We start from the raw sequence: 19672 nt of genomic DNA on the forward strand, positions 1-19672 counted from the left end.
TAGAAATTTATTGATTTCTATCCGTCGTGAATATTACATTTTCAATAAATAATTCTGGTATAAATAGTAAAATATACATACTTAAAAGAAAGATTAGTGAGAGTATGTAAATGTAACATATATACTAAGGACCAAGTGGTGATGTAATATAATTTGATAATATGAAATAATTATACTTTGTTTAAGCGGATTATATTTTTTTACTCAATATTTTGAAGATTTACTAATACCTAAAAGAATCGTGTATCATAAGAATTTACAATGTTAATCTTTAAACACACGACATAAGAATGTGTATGTAGACTAATTTCATCTGCTTGTATGTGTCAATGCATGTGTATTCTCCAAGCAGGAGAGCACGTAAGTGGGAGCCAATGTTTGGTTGGTGTCTGTTTTCCAGTAAATTTGCTCACCCAAGTACTTACATTTGGTTTCAAGGAAAGATCAGTTGGTGACTACCGGTAGTACAGTTAAGTTGTAAAGAAGTTGAAAATGACTCTTGGAGGAAGAGTTTTTTTATTTGTGTTTCTTTTGTATTCCCTACCAAAAGTATTATTTGCAAATGTAGCTGATATGTAAGTAGATTTGTAATTATAAACTTACTATATCTTTTTTAATAAATTAATTGTACTAATCATAATTTCATACTTCCCTTGATTGCTTTACTTTTGGTATGTGTAAAACTTTTTAAATATATTTTTAATATTATATAATATTTTTATAGTATAATGCTGAATTATAAATGTTTTTAAACATATCATATAAAATTCATTACAATATGAACATTTATTAATATATGGTTTAAAAAATTATATTTTAGTGGAGTTTGTGGGCTTACTCGCGTATATTATTGCGCGTATAAAATGATCCGAGAATGAGAGTTAATAAGTCTTTGAATTACAAGTATTTCAGTTGAATTTTACAAGTAACTTCGTAATAATTTTACGTTGTAGCTAATAAAACATTCTATTGTTTTTAGGCATTATATTTATTTAAGTTTCTTACGACAATTAATACTGCATAAATTTCATATTATCATATATGTATAATATATCTTATATTTTATCGAATAATTTATGTTAATTTATTATTCAACAATAATTATTGTTACCATTAAATTTTAATAAATCGTTGTTAAAGTATAATGCTACTTGATGAATTTGAAAATATTTCAATTAAGTTGTAATTACTTTGAAGTATATTTTTCATTTCTCAAATCTATCATTTGAATTATTACTGTTTAAAAGGTAATTAATTATAACAAACACTTATTATTAGTATATATTTAATTAATAATATATATCATTTTATGATAAAAGAACATATTGTAGTCTGTATGAAAACAAGATATTGTTGATTTATTCTCACTTGGAGTCTGGCATTTCAATAGAAAATAAGAATTGACTTGAAACCACTTGTTTAAACAGAGGGATTTAAATTTAATGTTTATTTTATCTTCTTTCAATCAAGTAACATCAGTTAAATTTTTTATATCATTTTCATTGAATATACCGAATGAAAAATATATTAATAAAATATACATTACTTTTCAAATAATATATTTTTTATAACATTTGTAATTTAACTATGTTTTTTAAAATTTCACAAAACGATGAATATAAAGAAGATTATATAATATTAAAAATATATTAACAATATTTCCCTTTTAATCTTTATCATTTTAAGAGCAAAGATACCTAAATATTGATAACTTGTTCAAACAGCATAAAATGTGATACTGTAAACTCTTGATATTACATTAGATAAGAACCAACTCTCTATTGTCTTCCTGTTAAAGATTTAAGAATAAACTACGTCATTATTTAACGATCTTTGTTTTTCTCGCGAACACGCGATGACATACTTGTGGGTCTATATGCAAAGATGATAACGTTTTATAATGAGCAAATTATCCTCTACATATTTGTTTGGCATTAAATTTATAATCTACATTTTTTTGTTGTTTAAAATTATATCATACTTTAAGAAATAAAAAAATTATTATTTATCTGTTATTTAAGTTTTACTCTTAGAAAAGTCTAGATCTAACATTTATCTTCTCCGTTTAATTCTCCGCGTAGATTCAATAGTACGGAAATTCTTTGTATATTGTAAGAGAGTCACATGCACCATGCTTATGTCATCTGCATTGGTACAAAGCAGCAATGAACCATTCTTTCTAACAGATAAGGTCTAGAATATTAATTTGAAGACCTTTTCTATGCATTATTCGCGTTATGTTAATTCTTTCAGAACCAATACAAGTATTATTATATCTGTACCTATAATTCAATTTTATATATATACAAAATATATATAATATATATATATGTACCAATTATTATTTTACAATTATTTTCTATTGTTTAGAGCATGTTCCTTTTAAAATATGAACTTTATAAAAAATCGTAATATTTTTAAGCCCAATATCATTTCTTTTCTCCGATGTTATTTTATCTTAATATCTTCATTTTTTTTTCTTTTTTTCCTATAGAGCAGGAATTTGCCCAACTATGAAAATTGCTGGCAGTGTTACACAAACTGAACTTTTACAAGAATTAACCCATGATTGTCGTTACGACAAAATGGCTAGACCACCGGGTCAAATTAATTCTTCTGATCCCATAAAAGTTTATACAAGAGTATACATATATATACTTAGATCAAATATGGCTAAAACTCTGGTAATGTAGATATTATACATTTTATTTTGTTCATCGACCATTTTCTAGGAGTATCATATTTATCACGAAGTAAATAGAACTCTCTAAAATGATTACATTATATTATAGCAATTTGGTGTAAATATGATGTTACAATTTCGGTACGTGGATAGACGATTGGAATTCTCAGATATTGCACCAAATTTAACTCAAATATATGGCGGAAAAGTGGCACATGATCTAATTTGGACACCTTCCGTGTATGTAGCTAATGAACGAAGTTCTGCTGTTGTGGGAAATAGTGTTAAAGATTTGCTGATCTCCATTAATCCATCCGGGATGGTTGTTTTGAATACCAGGTATGTGAATATTTTTAAATTCCATGCCTGTTGTACGTAAATTTAATAATTGTAATAATTTATTAATATTTCCTCTTTTTCTTTTTTTTTTCTTCTTTTTTCTTTTTCTTCAGAATGGAGGCAATTCTTAATTGTGGACTTCGTTTAGAAAAATTCCCATTTGATGTACAGGAGTGCCCACTAGCTTTCGAAAGCTGTAGGATGTTATTTTTGTTGTTTTAATGCCACATGAACTATATTGTTCCAGTCTGCTGCTTGGAATGAATGGTATTTTTACCTACAGGGACATACAATGTACAAGATATGGAACTGGTTTGGGATGAAGATCCAATTGTGCTTGCCGATGAGTTACATTTAACCGAGTATAAACTCGTAGAAAAATGGGTAAACCAGTCTCAAGTCTCATATACCACTGCGCAACAGCATTATGGTCATTTTGGTAAGTATTTAGTTAAGGAGAAAAAACAAATCAGGTATCAGGTATTTACAAATAATAGATATAGATAATAGACGATAAAAAAAAACGAAATGGTATCATTACCTTGCAGTCTGTATAAAAAATAATTTTAATTTGATATGATATATTATCATTTTCATCATTTTAGCTGGTAATTTCAGCTCAATTACCATAACATTTAAGTTAGCTCGTGAAATGGGATTCTTTATGATGGATTATTATATACCGTCCATATTAATCGTTGTTATATCTTGGGTATCCTTTTGGTTACACATGGATGCAGGTCCTCCTCGAATTGTTTTAGGTACTTTATAAAGCGATAATACTGGCTTCTCGTATGATTTAAAATGGAAAATTAATATAATTTTCATCTATAGGAACAAATACGATATTGACATTTATGACTCTTGCATCTAAAGTAGAAAATTCTTTACCAAAGGTATCTTATATAAAAGCCAGTGAGATTTGGTTTCTTGGTTGTACGATATTCTTATTCTCAGCCATGGTTGAATTTGCATTCGTAAATACGATTTATAGAAGAAAGTATGTATTATAATATTTTTATTCTGAATTAATAAGACTTTTTTATCACTTGGAATAAAAAATAAAAAGATGTAAATAAAGGTAAAATTGATAAATATTTTCAAACAGAAAAAATGTGCCATTAAAAAAGGTGAACAGCAAGTATATACTCAAGTCCACTTTAACTCCAAAATTGGCAAGGAAACAATTTCAAAAGAATACAGTAGGTTTAGAACGATCGCGTTCTTGGTCTTCGCTCGACAACGGTACTGTCAGCGAACAAGATTATTCAAGCCAAAATTACCTCACTGTACACGTAAGTCTACGTACTTGTAAAATTTACGTTATATCATATATGAAAAGCAATTAAAATTAGTTTCTATTTAAAGTAATAATAAACAAAAATGTAATCAAACTTCGACCATTAACGTGTTGTGTAGAGCTTCCCGAGTACAATCAATATACCTTCGGTAAAGATCGAGGAAGATAAGGATCAAGAATGTTCCGTGGGGAGCATCATGACGATTGACAGTACTCCACCACCGAAACCTTTTACAAGAAGGCCGACCCTAGCACAATTACACAATTTCACAACTATGACGCCCCAAGAAATAGCTCAATGGATCGACCGACGAAGTAGAATAGTCTTTCCTGTGGCGTTCATCATATTTAATATTCTATATTGGTCTTTTATTTGGATTTAAATATCTAATATTCTTTCATTTCCTGTAATTGTTTTTAGAAATACAAAGAAACGCGAAAAATTGTTCTTCCAAAGTTGTCTCGACTTATAAAAATGATGAGTCGCCGATAAAAGGGATTAAAATATGAAGTATAATTTGCATTACAAAAATAATTTACGTACGTTTTTCGTTGTTAAATCTAGGCTCTCCGGTAGAATTTAAGTTATTAGATCTTACCAATCCGTATATTGTTTAATTTACTATATAACAGATCTTATTAAGCTTACATAACAACATCTTGTTTATTCGGACGTATTAACATCAAAGTATTTTGTATAATAGCGATAGTTTAAAATGTTCATTTTCGATAACTAAAAGGAAGAAAGAACTTAATGCGATTTTGAATGAATTTTACTCTCGCATTTACGAATTCTTTTTATAACAAAACGATAAGTTGCACGAGTTTATTCCATAAATATTCAAAAAAGTAAAAAGAAAATGTTGAAGGTCGACACTTTTTATTTCTCAAGAATTTTAAGTGAGGGAACGTGCGTGTCTCACGCAACATCTTTTTATAAGTGAAAATCACTCTTTTTCTCAGAGCGCAAGCAATTACTTATTTATCCCCCCCTTTTCTTTGTTATTCCTTTATACACGTACGCATAAATAAGTATATAGATTTTTCTTCTAGCTTTCTAATGAATTTATTTTAAAAAATTTAACCGCGTCAACCGCATACATTTATGTATGTACTATAAATCAAATATACGATCCGAGAGATCGCACGAGAACATCGTAAATTGCAATATTGAAATTTTATGAAAACAAAATTGCCAGTGTGAAACAACGCTCTTGTGAACGGATCGCTCTCTCTCTCTCTCTCTCTCTCTCTCCTTCTCTCTCAGTCTCTTTCTCCATTTATTTCTCTTTAAGCCGTCACACGTTCGTAGATTCATGGTATTATCATGGTCAAAAATTCGATTCACTCTAAAAACATTTCGTTCAAAGCGCGTCGCATAATGCCGACTAATGTTCCACATACGTAATATCGATCGATCGTATCTGACCGTCTAGCTCTGACCTCGATGCTTAACTTTATTCAGCATTGATTATTTTTGTCTCTTCGGAAGAACAGTAAAACCGCATAATTATGCGTAGTGCAACCATAAGTACTGGTTAACGACCGTAGAATCATATAACGTCCTGGCATAATGCTAAAACGTAATGTTTATTTGTAACTCGACACGTGAAAACATGTCAAACAAATCACGCATCTGATTTATGATTATCGAATCTTGAGACAACTAATGCTTCTTCGACGAAACTCCTCCGTTTCTTATTATCTCCAAGCAATATAATTACTGCGGCTAAAAAAAAATGTTTTCTTCCTACGTTTCATTTCGTACAATATTAATCGTATTATTCGTTAAGTAATTTCTTTAATGCAGTCATGTTTCAACAATGATTTCGACTATCGATGAGTTACGGAAAACACGACTTTTGATAATTCCAAGTTACCAAGTGATCGATGGAAAAACGTTTAAATCGTATCCTTTCTTTCTTGAAAAGTTTCAACGTAGTAGAAAGTTCGTAATTCTTAAGGGTAAGCAGTAACTCGTAAGCTCACACGTTTCTCTAGAGGGTGGACAGGTGCGCGCTTCAGTCGGCCGTCTGACCTCTAACCGATAACGTGCGTTAAAATATGCTCAAGTGAAACGTTCTTTTACCGCTCGAAAAAAAAACCTTGTACAAAAATAACATTTTCGAACCTACTATGAGAAGAAACAAATTTAAAAGATTCTATTCTTTTCACATGACTCATTCGTTATTTTTCACGACTTCCGTCACGAACAATTTTCCAAATTTATGAACTTTTGTAAATTAAAGCAAAAAGCTTGAAAAAGTGGTGCGTATGATTAATTTTCTATCTCAAAGAACCATCATTTGGAAAATATTCGAAAAGAAAATGCGATTCGCTTTGAAGTGCCTTGCATTTTAATACATGCATAATAATTTCATTTTACGATCAAACTGATAAAGAAATTCTAGGATCATAACGAAACAAAATAATTGTTAATATGAAAAAATTCGTGCCATAGGAAAAAAAGAGTAAAAAGAAAAGAAAAAGTACGTTTTTTATGATACTTGAGTCGAAAGATTTCATCGATCTTACTACCGTACAACATTACTTTATTAATTTGTCCATTGTATTACGAATTGAGAGATTAATAAGATGACGCAGTACAGTAGTAGTGGAAGTAGCAGTAGCACGAGTAGCAGTGGCCATCGTGATTTTAAAGATCGATCATCGAAAGCGATCGAAGAAAAATTAAAGGTGCGTAAGTATTAACACATACTTCTTTCCGATCTCTGATACTAAAAGCGATAAATAAAAACAGTCTTCTTTTTCCCTCATTTGTAATATAACATCTACGATTTTGAATACTCAATCGAAGAACATAAATCGATCATATTCGTGGTTATCTCTTGGCATCACATTAAACCTCGCGATCGATTACAACTGATATAATCTTAAATATTTAAGAAAAGTTAATATGAAATGATGGAAGCAAATAATTCATCAGCAAATGCTTGATAATAGCGTGACAGATGCTACGTCGCATGTGTCGAACGAGAAAGACGTAATAAAAAATTAAGCATGGGTCGTTGCGCTTAATCCTGTGCATATGACAGTGAAAGAGTCGCTTTGAAAAATCACTGACAAATTACTGATAAGTCCAATGATTTGTTAACAATGTAGAAATCGACAATTTTATATCGTTTTTTTTTTTTTGCAAGTTCACTTATTACGCTTCCACAGATTTCATTTGGCGATTTCCACATTTCTCTTACGACCTTGTGTACATACTTTGAACTTATGTATATGCATAAGACAATAACCAGTTATAAATTATGTTATTGATTAGGTCGCCGTACGTATAAGGCCCCTCACTTCAGGCGAAACCTGTGGTAGAACGCTTCATGCTATTAACGATAAGGTAAGGGATCGACGCTAATTAAATGTCATGACATAAAACGGCAATACAAAAGGCAAAACGAGAGCTAACGAAATATAAAAACACACAGATGGTCATGCTGGAAGAAGTGGTCGGTGAGAAGTTAAAACGTTCTTTTCCACGACAATATCTTTTTGACGTTGTTTTTGGCGAAGATGCAACACAGGTAAATAGGTTTTTACGATAAGAAGAATCGAACTGAAGAATATCAAAATAAAATGTTTACTAAACAGGAAGCCGTGTACAATGGTACAACGAAAAATTTGGTCCAAGACGTTCTCAATGGCTACAATGCTACGGTCTTTGCGTATGGAGCTACGGGAGCTGGAAAAACGCACACCATGGTCGGGACATCGTCCGATCCAGGGATTATGGTTCGAACTTTGAACGACATTTTTCTGACGACTCAGCAACTATCGAACGACGTAGAATTTACTGTAGGATCATTGATACCACGTACGAACGGTTTTGTTTCTATTCAAATACGTTTGAGTTCGTTTTTTAAATGTACAGGTTACCATGTCTTACGTGGAGATATACAACGAAAATATCCGCGATCTGTTGAACCCTACTACAGGATATTTGGAGTTGCGTGAGGATTCTCGAGGTCGCAACGTTCAAGTTTCGGGTCTCACGGAAGTGTCTACTAATTCGACCGAGGAAGTAAGTCACGGAATTTTCCCCCAAGTTATACCTACGAATGGAATCAATCCTTAATGGATTATTCCGTAGATCGAATCTCGTTCGCTCGAACGAACCTAAGCACTCGTACCTAAGCACGCGTAACTCTTCGAATGTGTAACTTGATACGACGATCGATATCATCGTTGAGAGATAATTATTTATTCGTAAGCATGTTTCGTGCATCGACAGGTCATGCAACTCCTTCACAAAGGCAATAAAGCGAGAATGGTAGAACCGACGGCTGCGAACGAAACCTCTTCGAGGAGTCACGCCCTCCTTAGTGTCACAGTCAGACAATCCTCTTCTCCTGCTAAAGAGAGTGGACAACGTCTTCGCACGAAATTGAAGCAGGGTAGACTCTTCATGATAGATCTCGCTGGTTCGGAGAGAGCCAAACAAACTCAGGTGCAGGAGCCGCTTCAAATTCCTTCTATCACAAATTAGTTTTCTTCCTATCTACGGACTTATTAATCTAAGAGACTTCTTATCTAAGAGATCCTTACGAATCCAGTTAACATCGCGTTCGTGTGTTTAGAACAAAGGTAAACGTCTTCAAGAGGGTGCGCACATTAACAGATCATTATTGGCATTGAGCAACTGCATCAAGGCGTTATCCGGTGGAGCGAGATTCGTGAATTATCGTGACTCCAAATTGACCAGATTGCTCAAAGATGCTCTCGGTGGTAACTGTCGTACCGTTATGATAGCTCATGTTTCACCGGCGACCGTTCACCGCGATGAGAGTAAAAACACCTTGAATTACGCGGATCGAGCGAACAAAATTTCGAACAAGGTAGAAAGAAATGTTCTTGACGTTAGTTATCTTCACGTTGCCCAATATCGGGACATAATCAGTGATCTGAAGAGCGAGATATCGCGCCTGCGTAATAAAATGAAGGAAGACAGGCCTTCGGATAGATACGACGAGAAGGAGCAGGACGTTCATGGTTCGGATTTTAGGTCTTTGAGAGAGAGAATTGTATCCGCTTTTAAGGAACAAATGCGCTTGAGGTAATATTTCCATTAAATCGACATTAGAAAAAATAATTACTTACAGTTCTATGTAAAAATGATCGATGAACAGGAGGAAACTTATGGAACTGGACAGTCATCTTCTGGGATTAAATATCGCTGCGGAGCAACAGCATTCGACGATCTCTCAGTGGGAATCGAGGAACAATAGAGTGTATGGATCGAGCAGAGATTCGGTAAATCGTCGTCCTGGAACGGATTATCAAGTGGAAGAAGTCGATGACATAGGCAAGTGGGATGTCTCGTTATAGAGAGAGAGAGAGAGAGAAAAGGAGAAGAAAGAAAAAAGAAAAATAATCAATACCTTTTAAAACGAAGATTCAAAATATGTCGTTTGTAGAGGATGTCCTTCTAGAGGATACCGATCTCGAAGATGATTCACTGGTGCATCAGGCTTGGGCAGAATTAGCGGAGATCTCGAAGGAACAAGAAAGGTATGTTGAAATGCGCGCCGCTACGGAAAAGGAGCTAGAGGCCTGCAGGAAACGAAGTGCCGCACTAGAAGATGTAAGTGTCGCATTAAATTTATGTTATCGTGATTAAAGAAAAAGAAAAAAGGATATAAATTTGGAAAACGACGAGTACTGACAAAGATTATTTTCTTGAAGGAACTCCCATCTCGTATAAATTCGGACGAAGAACGTGAGCTTTTAGCGTTGATGTTAAGAGTCCACGAATTGGAGGCAGACAAAATGATGCTTCAAAGCGAGAGACTCGTGAAGCAACACGAACTTCGAAGACGAGAGCTTCTTCTTCTTCGTTATGATCGACAAAGACAAATCTCTGATGAGATAATCACGAGACAGAGACGAATAATGGAAGGTACGTTATAACGAATTGATTGATACAAATCTCAATATATCGATGTTCTCATTGAACGCAGACGGACGTCTGACTCTGCCACCGGATTTGCAAAATCTTTATGCGCTCTATCAACAAGAGATCCAAGCTGCTACGTATGTAGACAGTAATCTGGCAGATCTGACGTTCTCATCTCTGGCGTTTGGAGCTAAACTTCCACCTATATCTAGTAGATTGAGTTATGACACTTTTAACAACGACAGCAGAATACCAAGCAGGTATGTGCAATAACAGGAACCGATAATATGAATATTATCGATTAGGTTGTTCTTTTTATATAGCGTGCTCGTAGTTATTGAACGGCTTGAAATTCTATTGCGGCAAAGTAGTCATGATTATTCATAAAATATGTTAGCAAAGTTTGCTCCGATAAAAAGTATTTTTACCGAGACTCCGAAGTTGCGCTAGTAGACGAAGTATCTTTATGGATTCTGAAAAAAACAAGTGTAAAATAAAGAAAATTCGTCGATGACCCCTTTTCTTCTATGCGTTATCGATCGTATCGCATAGTAAGTACAAAGTAATACTTTCCAACTGTGTAAACTTTTCTTCCCTTCGTACATACAAACGCATCATCGATTTTCTACCGCGTTTTTATGTTTATCTGGCACGTTACACATTCACTCACGATATATCGAAAAGGAATATTGAAATACTTTGCGCATCGATAATAATACTACGACGCAATTAAACGTTCTTTAAGGATTTTCAAGAACGAATGACGTACGGTAATAACAACGTATTGTACGTGCGTGTGTGTAATTAGTTCTACAGATTCTGATTGGGATCAATCACCCTTGCCACCGATTCAAGAACCACCCGATGTGGAAAGAGTAATGGGTCCTATAGTACAGCCTTTAATTTCTCCAGCAGTTCTCTTCCCACCGATTCCATCCTCAAATTCGAGAAATCAGTAAGAATATAGTGGGCCGTATATTCTCCGTATGATTTCTTTACTTTGAAAGTAATATTATAAATTAACATTGTTTTCTTTTTCCTTTTTTGACACTGACAATATCGATTTACAGAGACAAGAAGAGAGATTTATTGCTTTCGATTTTTCTGTTGTAAAGGATTAGAAAACTCCGGCGCATAGCCAGCGACGATAGCATGGATTCTGTAAGATTTTCACAAGGCAACGATATTCGATATAACGCGTTAAGAAGGACGGACGAAGGAGAAATGCCGAGCTGAAGTAAGTAATGAATTATTGTTATGAGACAACTCGTCGATTTGTTTTATTCCAAAATTAATCGATTCATACCCAAGGAAGTAAAGTTATATAGAAAGTATAATGTAGTCGTATGACGCGGTTAGATAACGATAAATGTCAAAGTAAATTTAGAATATCATTGACGAGACGATGGACACTCCTTTAATCGATTGTATCGAAAATATTAATCATTTCTTTTATGAATGTTTAAATATCGCTTAAATCTTAAATATTGCTTCGTAACATTCCACTGACCTATCATTCATTTCAGATCGAAGCTGAATTTTTGAGCCTCTCGACGTCTTTCACGCGCCGTATTTTCAAATTTACGGAGTTCCACGTCTTCGGCAATTGCCTCCTCTTCGTCGTCTTCATCGAAGGTTCGATCGTTAGATGGGATCACTATACGACTGCTTCTCAATCTTGTACGAAGTATTCTAGGATCGTCTTGAGGATCAATGACCTCACGGACGATATTAAAAGCACGAAATCTTTCCCGAGGGTTCATGTTCGACGAATAAGCTTGTTCCCACGGTTCCGATACTCTACGATCAGACATTTTCAACGATTCCCTACGATACTTGTTCTCCGTGGAACGGTTATACTCCCATGATTTGTCGTCGAGCTTGTCTTTTTTGTTGAACTCTTGTTTCTTATCGTCGTTCGTTGTCTAAGAAATGATTGTTGACCGACCGTTTAACTTAACAATTATAAAAGATGATATTTTTCATGAATAGTAATCTAGAAATGAGTAGGATGATTCTAGTATATAAGGCGATTATTACAAGAAGATATTCTTACTTTTTCAAATTTAACACTATTCTTGTTATTATTATGTTCTACTTTCGATTCAGGTAATTCGATTGTCTCGTCTTCAATTTCCGAAGTGTGTGCCGTCGCGCTGTTATTCTTAATCGAGGGATCCAACCATTGCTCCAAGGTCGAATTTTCAATACTCCACATGTTCAATAACATATCCCAATCCTTTTTTCTGTCGTTCCAATATGTCATGGTCTGACCGAATACCAAATTGTTGACACATAACTTACAACGACCGAAGTACTACACTATCGAAGTAAATCGATTGCCAATTAAATTGAGCAGTAATATAGAAATAAAACGATACGTAGGTATATTATTTGTATATAGAGACATTAAGTCATACGCTTATTATCAAGAAATGTTTGCAAATTTTACCGATTTCGGCCTAATTTCCGTGTCGGACATTTCGTAATGACGAAACTTTTCCATCTTATTTACGATTCCATTTACAATACTATTTAAATACAATTTCATTGCTTTTTGGCATTTTCCAGTCATATACGTTGGAAATGTTCGTTCCAAATATTGCAGAAAACTCATTTCGAAATTCTAAAGGTAAAAGAAATATTTATAATTTTACGAACAAAGTACGCGCATTTACTGATAATGACGATGAAATAATTAATGGTTATTCGGATTATAGTCGAATATTCATTAACAAAATTAATAACGCGCTCAATAATTTTGTAAAGATGTCTTCGTGAATAGTATTATATATTAATACATAGTAATAAACTATTGAATTGCATTCTTATGTAGCAATAATTATTATTAGTCACCATAATGACATACTGTCATGTCTTCTTTATCTAAGCGCATATCTTTGTGAACCATAGCGATGTAACCAACCAAACGATCCAATTGCCTTCGATTTCTGTAAACATCTACTACAAGATATCCTATGGCCTCCATAATCAGTGTGAATTTCGCGCAAAGCCGAACGTCCACGCCAAGAGGAATATGTTGATTCAAAGTATAATACTTTATATACTGTGGATAGGTTCCAAGAAAACTAAAGATTTTTTTTTTATTTTTAAACATATATCATTTCAATTGGTAGTAGTTTGGAAATATTAATTATGAGACATACCTTGTAAAAAATAAATTTCCATAATACTGAGGCTTATTTTCAATCTCTTTCCATAATTGTTTAATTAACAAATATTCTTCGTATGATAATTTATAATAATTTTGAATAGTACTACTTTCGTATCTGCTCTGCTTTATACCCATCTTGTTCTAGTTATTTCAATACTTTCAGAAGGAATAGACAAATTTTACATTAAATAGATGACATTAATTAAAATTGAATATCGCTATGTGAAGTATGCAAATTATCTGTCATAAATACCCGAACTTAAAGACAATAAAAGGATAACTCCAATATAAATAATATAATACATCGATGTTTTCATCAGCAAATCTTTTATGTCACAAATGTCGTTGCACCAGGTGCAAATATTTTTACATGCCAATCTAGCAATTTATATAAATATGTCATTTTTTCTGTCCAATGATATTCGCTTCTTATAGAATCTACATTCCAGCAGACTGTTACTTTTCCAGAGGCATCACTAGAATGACCAGTCACTAATGGTTCTGCTATAAGAACAAGATCTGCCATATATTTAAGGTTATTACAAATGAAATCAAGAATACAATTTTGCGCATTGTTGTGGTATGTATGTACTGTAACACATAACTGTGTCATAGGATGAGATTCCATAAGCGATCTTATATATCTTACATAGTACATAGAATCTCTAAGACTTAATCCTAAATCTGACAGATGAGAAATATCCTCTATAATAATTAAAACTGTTTTGTTTTGACTTGCTACTTCATTATAGCTATCTCTTAGAAGTTTAAACATGTTATCAACCACGGTCATACCATCGAATCTGTTATCTTTGCTACTATCTGACACTTTGATACATAAATCGGAGAAAATTCTATTACCAACATCCATAGTTTCGGTATCCGTGCATATCTCATTTATATTATGCATTAATTCTTTCATGGGTTCCACAAGAGCAACTTTACCCTTTTCTTTTAATGTCATTAGGTTATAACCAATTCTCATACCTACATTATGATAATGACTAAATGTATTATGAAAAAGTACAAAACAAATTCCACAGTCTTTCTTCAATGCATTTGCAATAAGTGCATTCACTAAAAAATTTGCATCACAACCATGTTGCTCTTCGATTAAAACCATTCTTTCACGCATATCCACTCTATCAATACCAATAGTATTGCATATGGAATCCATTGAGGTTGCCATATTGTAATAGATTGTACAAAAATTACATATATAAAAATAGAGCTTCACGATTAATATTTCTATCGCTTCCAATGATATCTTATTCTTGTACTTTCATGTAAAACTATTTTGTATTATAGCCTATAAAAAAAAACATTTATATATATATATATATATTGATATAGTACCATCATTAAAGAAACATTGAATAAAATATTATAATAGGTACTAATAAAGATCGTGCACGTACCTTAGTCAAACAAACATAAGTATCCGTAATATTTCTAACCTCAAAAGCATGATAATTGAACGAAGACAATTACGTACTGTATACGTTTAGATTGTGTTATTTAAAAAAACAAATCTTGTAAATATTAATAAGTTTTTTAAAAAGCTTATTAAAAAAGTAAAAAAAAAAAAAAACAATGAGTTGCAAATAATAAAACCGGATCAAAGAATTCTGACAAAGAAATATCGTAATGCAACAATCTTATATGTATTAGAAACAAGAGTATTAGAAACAAAATATCGTTGTGAGACAATGGCAAGATTTTAACTTATATGTTAAATGATACGACAAAATAACATTAAAAAAAAAATTAAACACTTTGACATCTTAATGGTTTGATAAAGATGTGAAAAAAATTTGGATTACTCAGCGTCTCAAATAAACGAGGAATGAATACGGTGATAACAATATCAACGATAGAACTGCTTTAAATGTGTAAGAGCATGCTAGTCAGAGGCTTAGTATTGTCAGAAGAAAGATTACATCAGTCAGTGTCCTGCAATTTTATTTAATCAAACTTGTACCACTTGCTTCTTCTGATGCAACTCATCGGTAGATTATTAAACTTCATAAATCGTCAATTGTTGTTACTGCGATATTGAAAGAAATATAAAGTGACCGTAATGTGGCAATCATCGATCTATCTATCAATCAAATTAAAAGCTTTCCACGTGAATCGAACTCGAGTATATATCCTTAAAATTTCCGCTATTTAAATTTTTTTTTAAATCTTGGCTATTGAAACGTTAAAACAATAAAATATAAATATCTATTGCCGTTTTTCGTTACAATCTAATATTAAAAATTCGATTTACAACACGGTTTGACAAAATTAGATTTGAAATTCGTATAAATTCCCGCGTATTTTTACTTTTAACGCAATCTTATATAATCGTTGTGACACTAACGAATTATTCTAAAATCTTTATTATCCAATTAATTAATCCGTCTATCGTATTCTTTTAAGAAATTGGTAATATAACTAATTTAGAAATAAAATGGCAGAGTCTACAATATAATATACAAATGTATTACAATCCGCGTGCTACTTTGAAAAGAGTATACATATGTATCGAAGGGTGATATACTTAACCACACTCGATACTTTTTACGCATGTGAGTTTATATTTTCGGTGCATGCGCCGAGTTCTTACCTTGAGTAGTGTGAAACAGTGAAAGTATTTAGGGTTGATCGTATTACGCGTAACCTCTTAGCATTTTTACAGTGATCTGTAAAAGATTTTTAACTAAAATTATTATATACAATATTTTTTAATTATATAAAGAAAGATTACGTGATTTACATAGAAACAGGAAATTTTTCAAGAAAACAATCATACACCTTAACCTTTTTTTTACGAAACGTAATTGTTTAGAAAAATTAAAAATATTCGACAATGGCATCGCGAGTCATTTTAAAGACTTGTAAAAAGACAACGAAAATTGGTGGACCTTCGCAAATTCGCTTTTTCAACGTAAATGTTAAGGTAAGTTGTACTTATCCCTCGCTTTCCTTTATTTTGCATAAATTCGATTGTCGAACTTGTTCTATATAAATATCAATTGCTACGATTGGTTTATATTTAGCTGATGTAATTGGCTGTTGCACATTTGAGGACAATCGTAGTTAAACAAAAATTTTTAAAGAAGAGAAAGATAAAAAAAACAATATTGATAACAGAATTACCTTTATAAATTAGCTAAACTATATATACAGTTTTTAAACTTTATATTATATTGTCTATAATTATTATATTATATTTTCTGTAGTTATACCAAAAATTGTCAGTTAAATTATCTATGTATGAAGATGTACGAAAACGAATGATCACGTGAAGTTTGTTACGAAATTTGAATTTTTATTCTCGGTCGAAGTGTCAGTTCAAAAATCTATAACTATCTTTTATTATAAGAAAAAATATAAAAAGAGAATAAAAAAGATACGTTCAACAAAAGAAACGAAAGTTGCGAAAAAACAATGCGTGCACGCGAAGAAGAGTTATTGAAAGACGATCTGCGAAAAATGGGGGAAGACGAACTTTGTGGTGGGGGAGACTAAACGCTTAAGCACAGATAAAAAGTATAACTCGACTCGTTTGGTAGTAATTCTTGTGACTTCACTTTGTCGAGAATTACAGTTGATTTCGTCCTTTGACTCCCGGACGAACGCTCCTCGTTTAGATTGTGCAGATCTAACTTGTTCTATAAACAAAAAAGGTAAATTTACAATCTTTGATCTTACGTACGATTTTATGTAACATAGGTACAATCTTCGTTGATATATTTCTTCATTGATATTTTTCATTATTAATACAAGTATATATAGAGATAATATTTTCAATTTTTCGCGCACTAAACGAAATAAAATCTAACACCGAACGTTACCGCAAACCACGTCGATTATTTTCAGGTTTATTAGATTAGACGATTCAATATGAAATATGTTCTAAAAAAAATTGTATATGAACGAATGATATTAAGATGATCAAGCAAATTGAAATTCGACGGTTCTCAAATTCTATCTGATGGTTTACGATTTGAAACGTTAAGGTGCTTCCACACGATTCGATCATAGACATATTGGAACAATAAAACTTATTCGCTAAAGATTATTACACGTGTGTTAACGACAAGAAATCTTTTTTTAATTGCGAATGAAATTTTTTTTTAATGACAAATCTTTAAGTAAATTTTTGAGAATCCTTATTAAATGAAATTCTTTCTCGTGGCAGATATCACCGATTAGCCTTGACCAGATCACGCGCATTCTGTTTGTACCAGTAGTCAGCACTTATTTTGACACGTGGACGCGTTCGTTCCCACGTGTATCGCGTTACTTGAACTCGAATTATCTTTACGAGTATTCTTTCATATTGAATTTTTTCTTTCTTCCTTAATTTTTAAAGTGTATAAAAAAAAAAAAAAAAAAAAAAAAAACAAGGAAACAAAATTAAACGAAATGAATAAATTAAATGTTATTGACCTAACATTGACGATGATACTCCTATTTTCTTTACCACGAACGGTGATCTCTTATCTGGGTAACTGTTCTATATCCTATTATATGTGCAGCACTGATGTGTACGAATGTAACTTTTGTCTGCCAAAGAAAATGCCTGGTCAGCTGGAGGAAGTTGAAGGAAAGCATGCCACTTTTGGTATGGGATGTTTTTGGGCTGGTGATTCTCTCTTTGGAGCATTACCCGGTGTTATAAGGACTTGTGTAGGTTATTCTGGTGGTACTAAGGAGACACCAACATATAAAAACATGTAATATATTCTTTTCAGTTTCATTCAATTTTATAATTGATCGCTTGATACGATTACCAATATTGTTTTTGGTTTTATTACAGAGGAGACCATACAGAAGTCATTGATATTGAATTTGATCCAGATGTTGTATCATACGCGCAATTACTTAGTATATTTTGGAATAACCATGAATATAGTTTAATTACAAAAATTAAGCGACAGGTAATTGGCTTTCTCTGATCAAATTTTAATTTTGTATTAAATGTTTTTCCAAATGTTTTTTAAAAACATCTTGAAATTTACAGTATATGTCATTAATTTTATATCACGATGAAGAACAAAAGATGATAGCTGAAAAATCAAAAGACCAGGAACAAAACGAACGTGGAGAAACATTTGTCACTGAGATCAAACCATTTGAGAAATTTTATCCAGCAGAAGAGTAAGTTATATCTGAACTTGATAATAAAAGTCATTTGTAATAATTTTATTTTTAGTAATAAGTACTTGTAATAGATGTAATTAATGAAATTTCAATTTATTTTGATTTTTAGTTATCATCAAAAGTATCGTCTTCAAAATCATCCATGGTTGGTTGAAACTACCGGTCTTACAACAGGTGAGATATTACGTACTTCTCCTTTAGCAGCTAAATTGAATGGATATATAGCAGGAGTTGGATCATTAGAGCAACTTGAAAAAGATTTACTAAATTTTGGACTTAGTGACAAAGCTGCACAGTATATAAAAAAATATCTTATTAAAAATCAAGGGACTGGTCTATATTGTTAGTTTATTATACAAATGAAATGAATTCTACTGAAAAAATGTAGACTGACGAAATTAGTTCCTTACTACAAGGAAATTTGTTGCTTAATTTAGTTTAATTTATAAAACTTTGGTATAAATTGATTCATAGATACAAAATTTTACTTCTGCTGAAATTAAATGTGAGGTATTTATTATAAAATCTAAATAATAGTATTATAGCAAATCATATTTTTTTCTGTTTTTATATCATGTTGTAAGATATAGTTAGTTAAAGTTAAACGCAATAGTTTTATGCATACTACAAACACCTTTTTTCATATATGATGATATTTCATATTTTTACCTATTTTACATTCACAGTATTATCCATATTTCTATTGAGAGTATAAGAATAAAAAAGAGTACCATCATGGAGATTTTATATATATAATAGTGTACTTGTATGCTATAATTTGTAAAGATATTACTTATGCAGAAGCAATTTTTAAATATCGCGAATATATTATAATATAAGTGTAATATCAATTGAACCAGTTGAGAAAAGTACCTGTACAATAGAGTATAGGTAGTACATTTGCAAAAGTATCTTTACAGAGAAAATGAAAATATATTTTAAAGTGGTTATTACATTATAAACATTTATATTTCATAGAATTTTTGTCATATAAAAACCTAAGTTGTAATGATAATCAAATTAAATATATATTATATTGTTTTTAATATTTGAGTATAATGATAAAACCCCTAGATCACACTATTTTTGAATGAAATATAAAAATAA

General features: G+C 31.9%; 5 protein-coding genes across 10 annotated transcripts; 3 read left to right on the top strand and 2 right to left on the bottom strand.

Annotated features, from left to right (window-relative positions):
- The first annotated feature begins 52 nt into the window (after positions 1 to 52).
- LOC127067540 (pH-sensitive chloride channel 2) lies at positions 53 to 5286 on the top strand. Its single transcript, XM_051002582.1, has 9 exons — positions 53 to 575; positions 2495 to 2684; positions 2793 to 3022; positions 3136 to 3218; positions 3306 to 3461; positions 3628 to 3783; positions 3857 to 4022; positions 4131 to 4317; positions 4442 to 5286. The coding sequence occupies exons 1-9, from the start codon at positions 493 to 495 to the stop codon at positions 4703 to 4705; spliced, it is 1515 nt and encodes a 504-aa protein (XP_050858539.1). The 5' UTR covers positions 53 to 492; the 3' UTR covers positions 4706 to 5286.
- Positions 5287 to 5404: 118 nt separating this feature from the next.
- On the top strand, positions 5405 to 13434 carry LOC127067535 (kinesin-like protein KIF19). 3 transcript variants are annotated; one of them, XM_051002565.1, is made up of 14 exons: positions 5405 to 7019; positions 7612 to 7683; positions 7772 to 7867; positions 7935 to 8138; positions 8215 to 8364; positions 8575 to 8790; positions 8921 to 9396; positions 9470 to 9645; positions 9758 to 9924; positions 10026 to 10239; positions 10301 to 10496; positions 11045 to 11191; positions 11352 to 11473; positions 11763 to 13434. In XM_051002565.1, exons 1-13 carry the CDS (start codon positions 6918 to 6920, stop codon positions 11470 to 11472), a joined length of 2337 nt encoding a protein of 778 aa, XP_050858522.1. In that variant the 5' UTR covers positions 5405 to 6917; the 3' UTR covers position 11473; positions 11763 to 13434. The 3 variants fall into 3 exon arrangements, with proteins under 3 accessions (XP_050858522.1, XP_050858523.1, XP_050858524.1); XM_051002566.1 differs by having other exon boundaries at positions 12346 to 13434; XM_051002567.1 differs by lacking the exon at positions 11045 to 11191.
- On the bottom strand, positions 12416 to 13588 carry LOC127067556 (uncharacterized). Its single transcript, XM_051002610.1, has 4 exons — positions 13404 to 13588; positions 13106 to 13325; positions 12689 to 12862; positions 12416 to 12558 (listed from the first exon to the last, which is right to left on the bottom strand). The coding sequence occupies exons 1-4, from the start codon at positions 13544 to 13546 to the stop codon at positions 12499 to 12501; spliced, it is 597 nt and encodes a 198-aa protein (XP_050858567.1). The 5' UTR covers positions 13547 to 13588; the 3' UTR covers positions 12416 to 12498.
- Positions 13589 to 13721: 133 nt separating this feature from the next.
- On the bottom strand, positions 13722 to 15365 carry LOC127067547 (elongator complex protein 6). The gene is made up of 2 exons (XM_051002598.1): positions 14830 to 15365; positions 13722 to 14720 (listed from the first exon to the last, which is right to left on the bottom strand). The coding sequence occupies exon 2, from the start codon at positions 14598 to 14600 to the stop codon at positions 13740 to 13742; it is 861 nt and encodes a 286-aa protein (XP_050858555.1). The 5' UTR covers positions 14601 to 14720; positions 14830 to 15365; the 3' UTR covers positions 13722 to 13739.
- Positions 15366 to 16060: 695 nt separating this feature from the next.
- Positions 16061 to 19611, top strand: LOC127067548 (peptide methionine sulfoxide reductase). Of its 4 annotated transcripts, none has more exons than XM_051002599.1 (5): positions 16061 to 16355; positions 17978 to 18138; positions 18222 to 18342; positions 18426 to 18562; positions 18675 to 19611. In XM_051002599.1, the coding sequence occupies exons 1-5, from the start codon at positions 16266 to 16268 to the stop codon at positions 18910 to 18912; spliced, it is 747 nt and encodes a 248-aa protein (XP_050858556.1). In that variant the 5' UTR covers positions 16061 to 16265; the 3' UTR covers positions 18913 to 19611. The 4 variants fall into 4 exon arrangements, with proteins under 4 accessions (XP_050858556.1, XP_050858558.1, XP_050858557.1 ...); XM_051002601.1 differs by lacking the exon at positions 16061 to 16355 and adding an exon at positions 16655 to 17085 and having other exon boundaries at positions 17941 to 18138; XM_051002600.1 differs by lacking the exon at positions 16061 to 16355 and adding an exon at positions 16659 to 17085.
- Positions 19612 to 19672: the final 61 nt, after the last annotated feature.

This window comes from Vespula vulgaris, chromosome 11 (assembly GCF_905475345.1).
Source record: "Vespula vulgaris chromosome 11, iyVesVulg1.1, whole genome shotgun sequence".
In the NCBI taxonomy this organism is placed as follows: domain Eukaryota; kingdom Metazoa; phylum Arthropoda; class Insecta; order Hymenoptera; family Vespidae; genus Vespula; species Vespula vulgaris.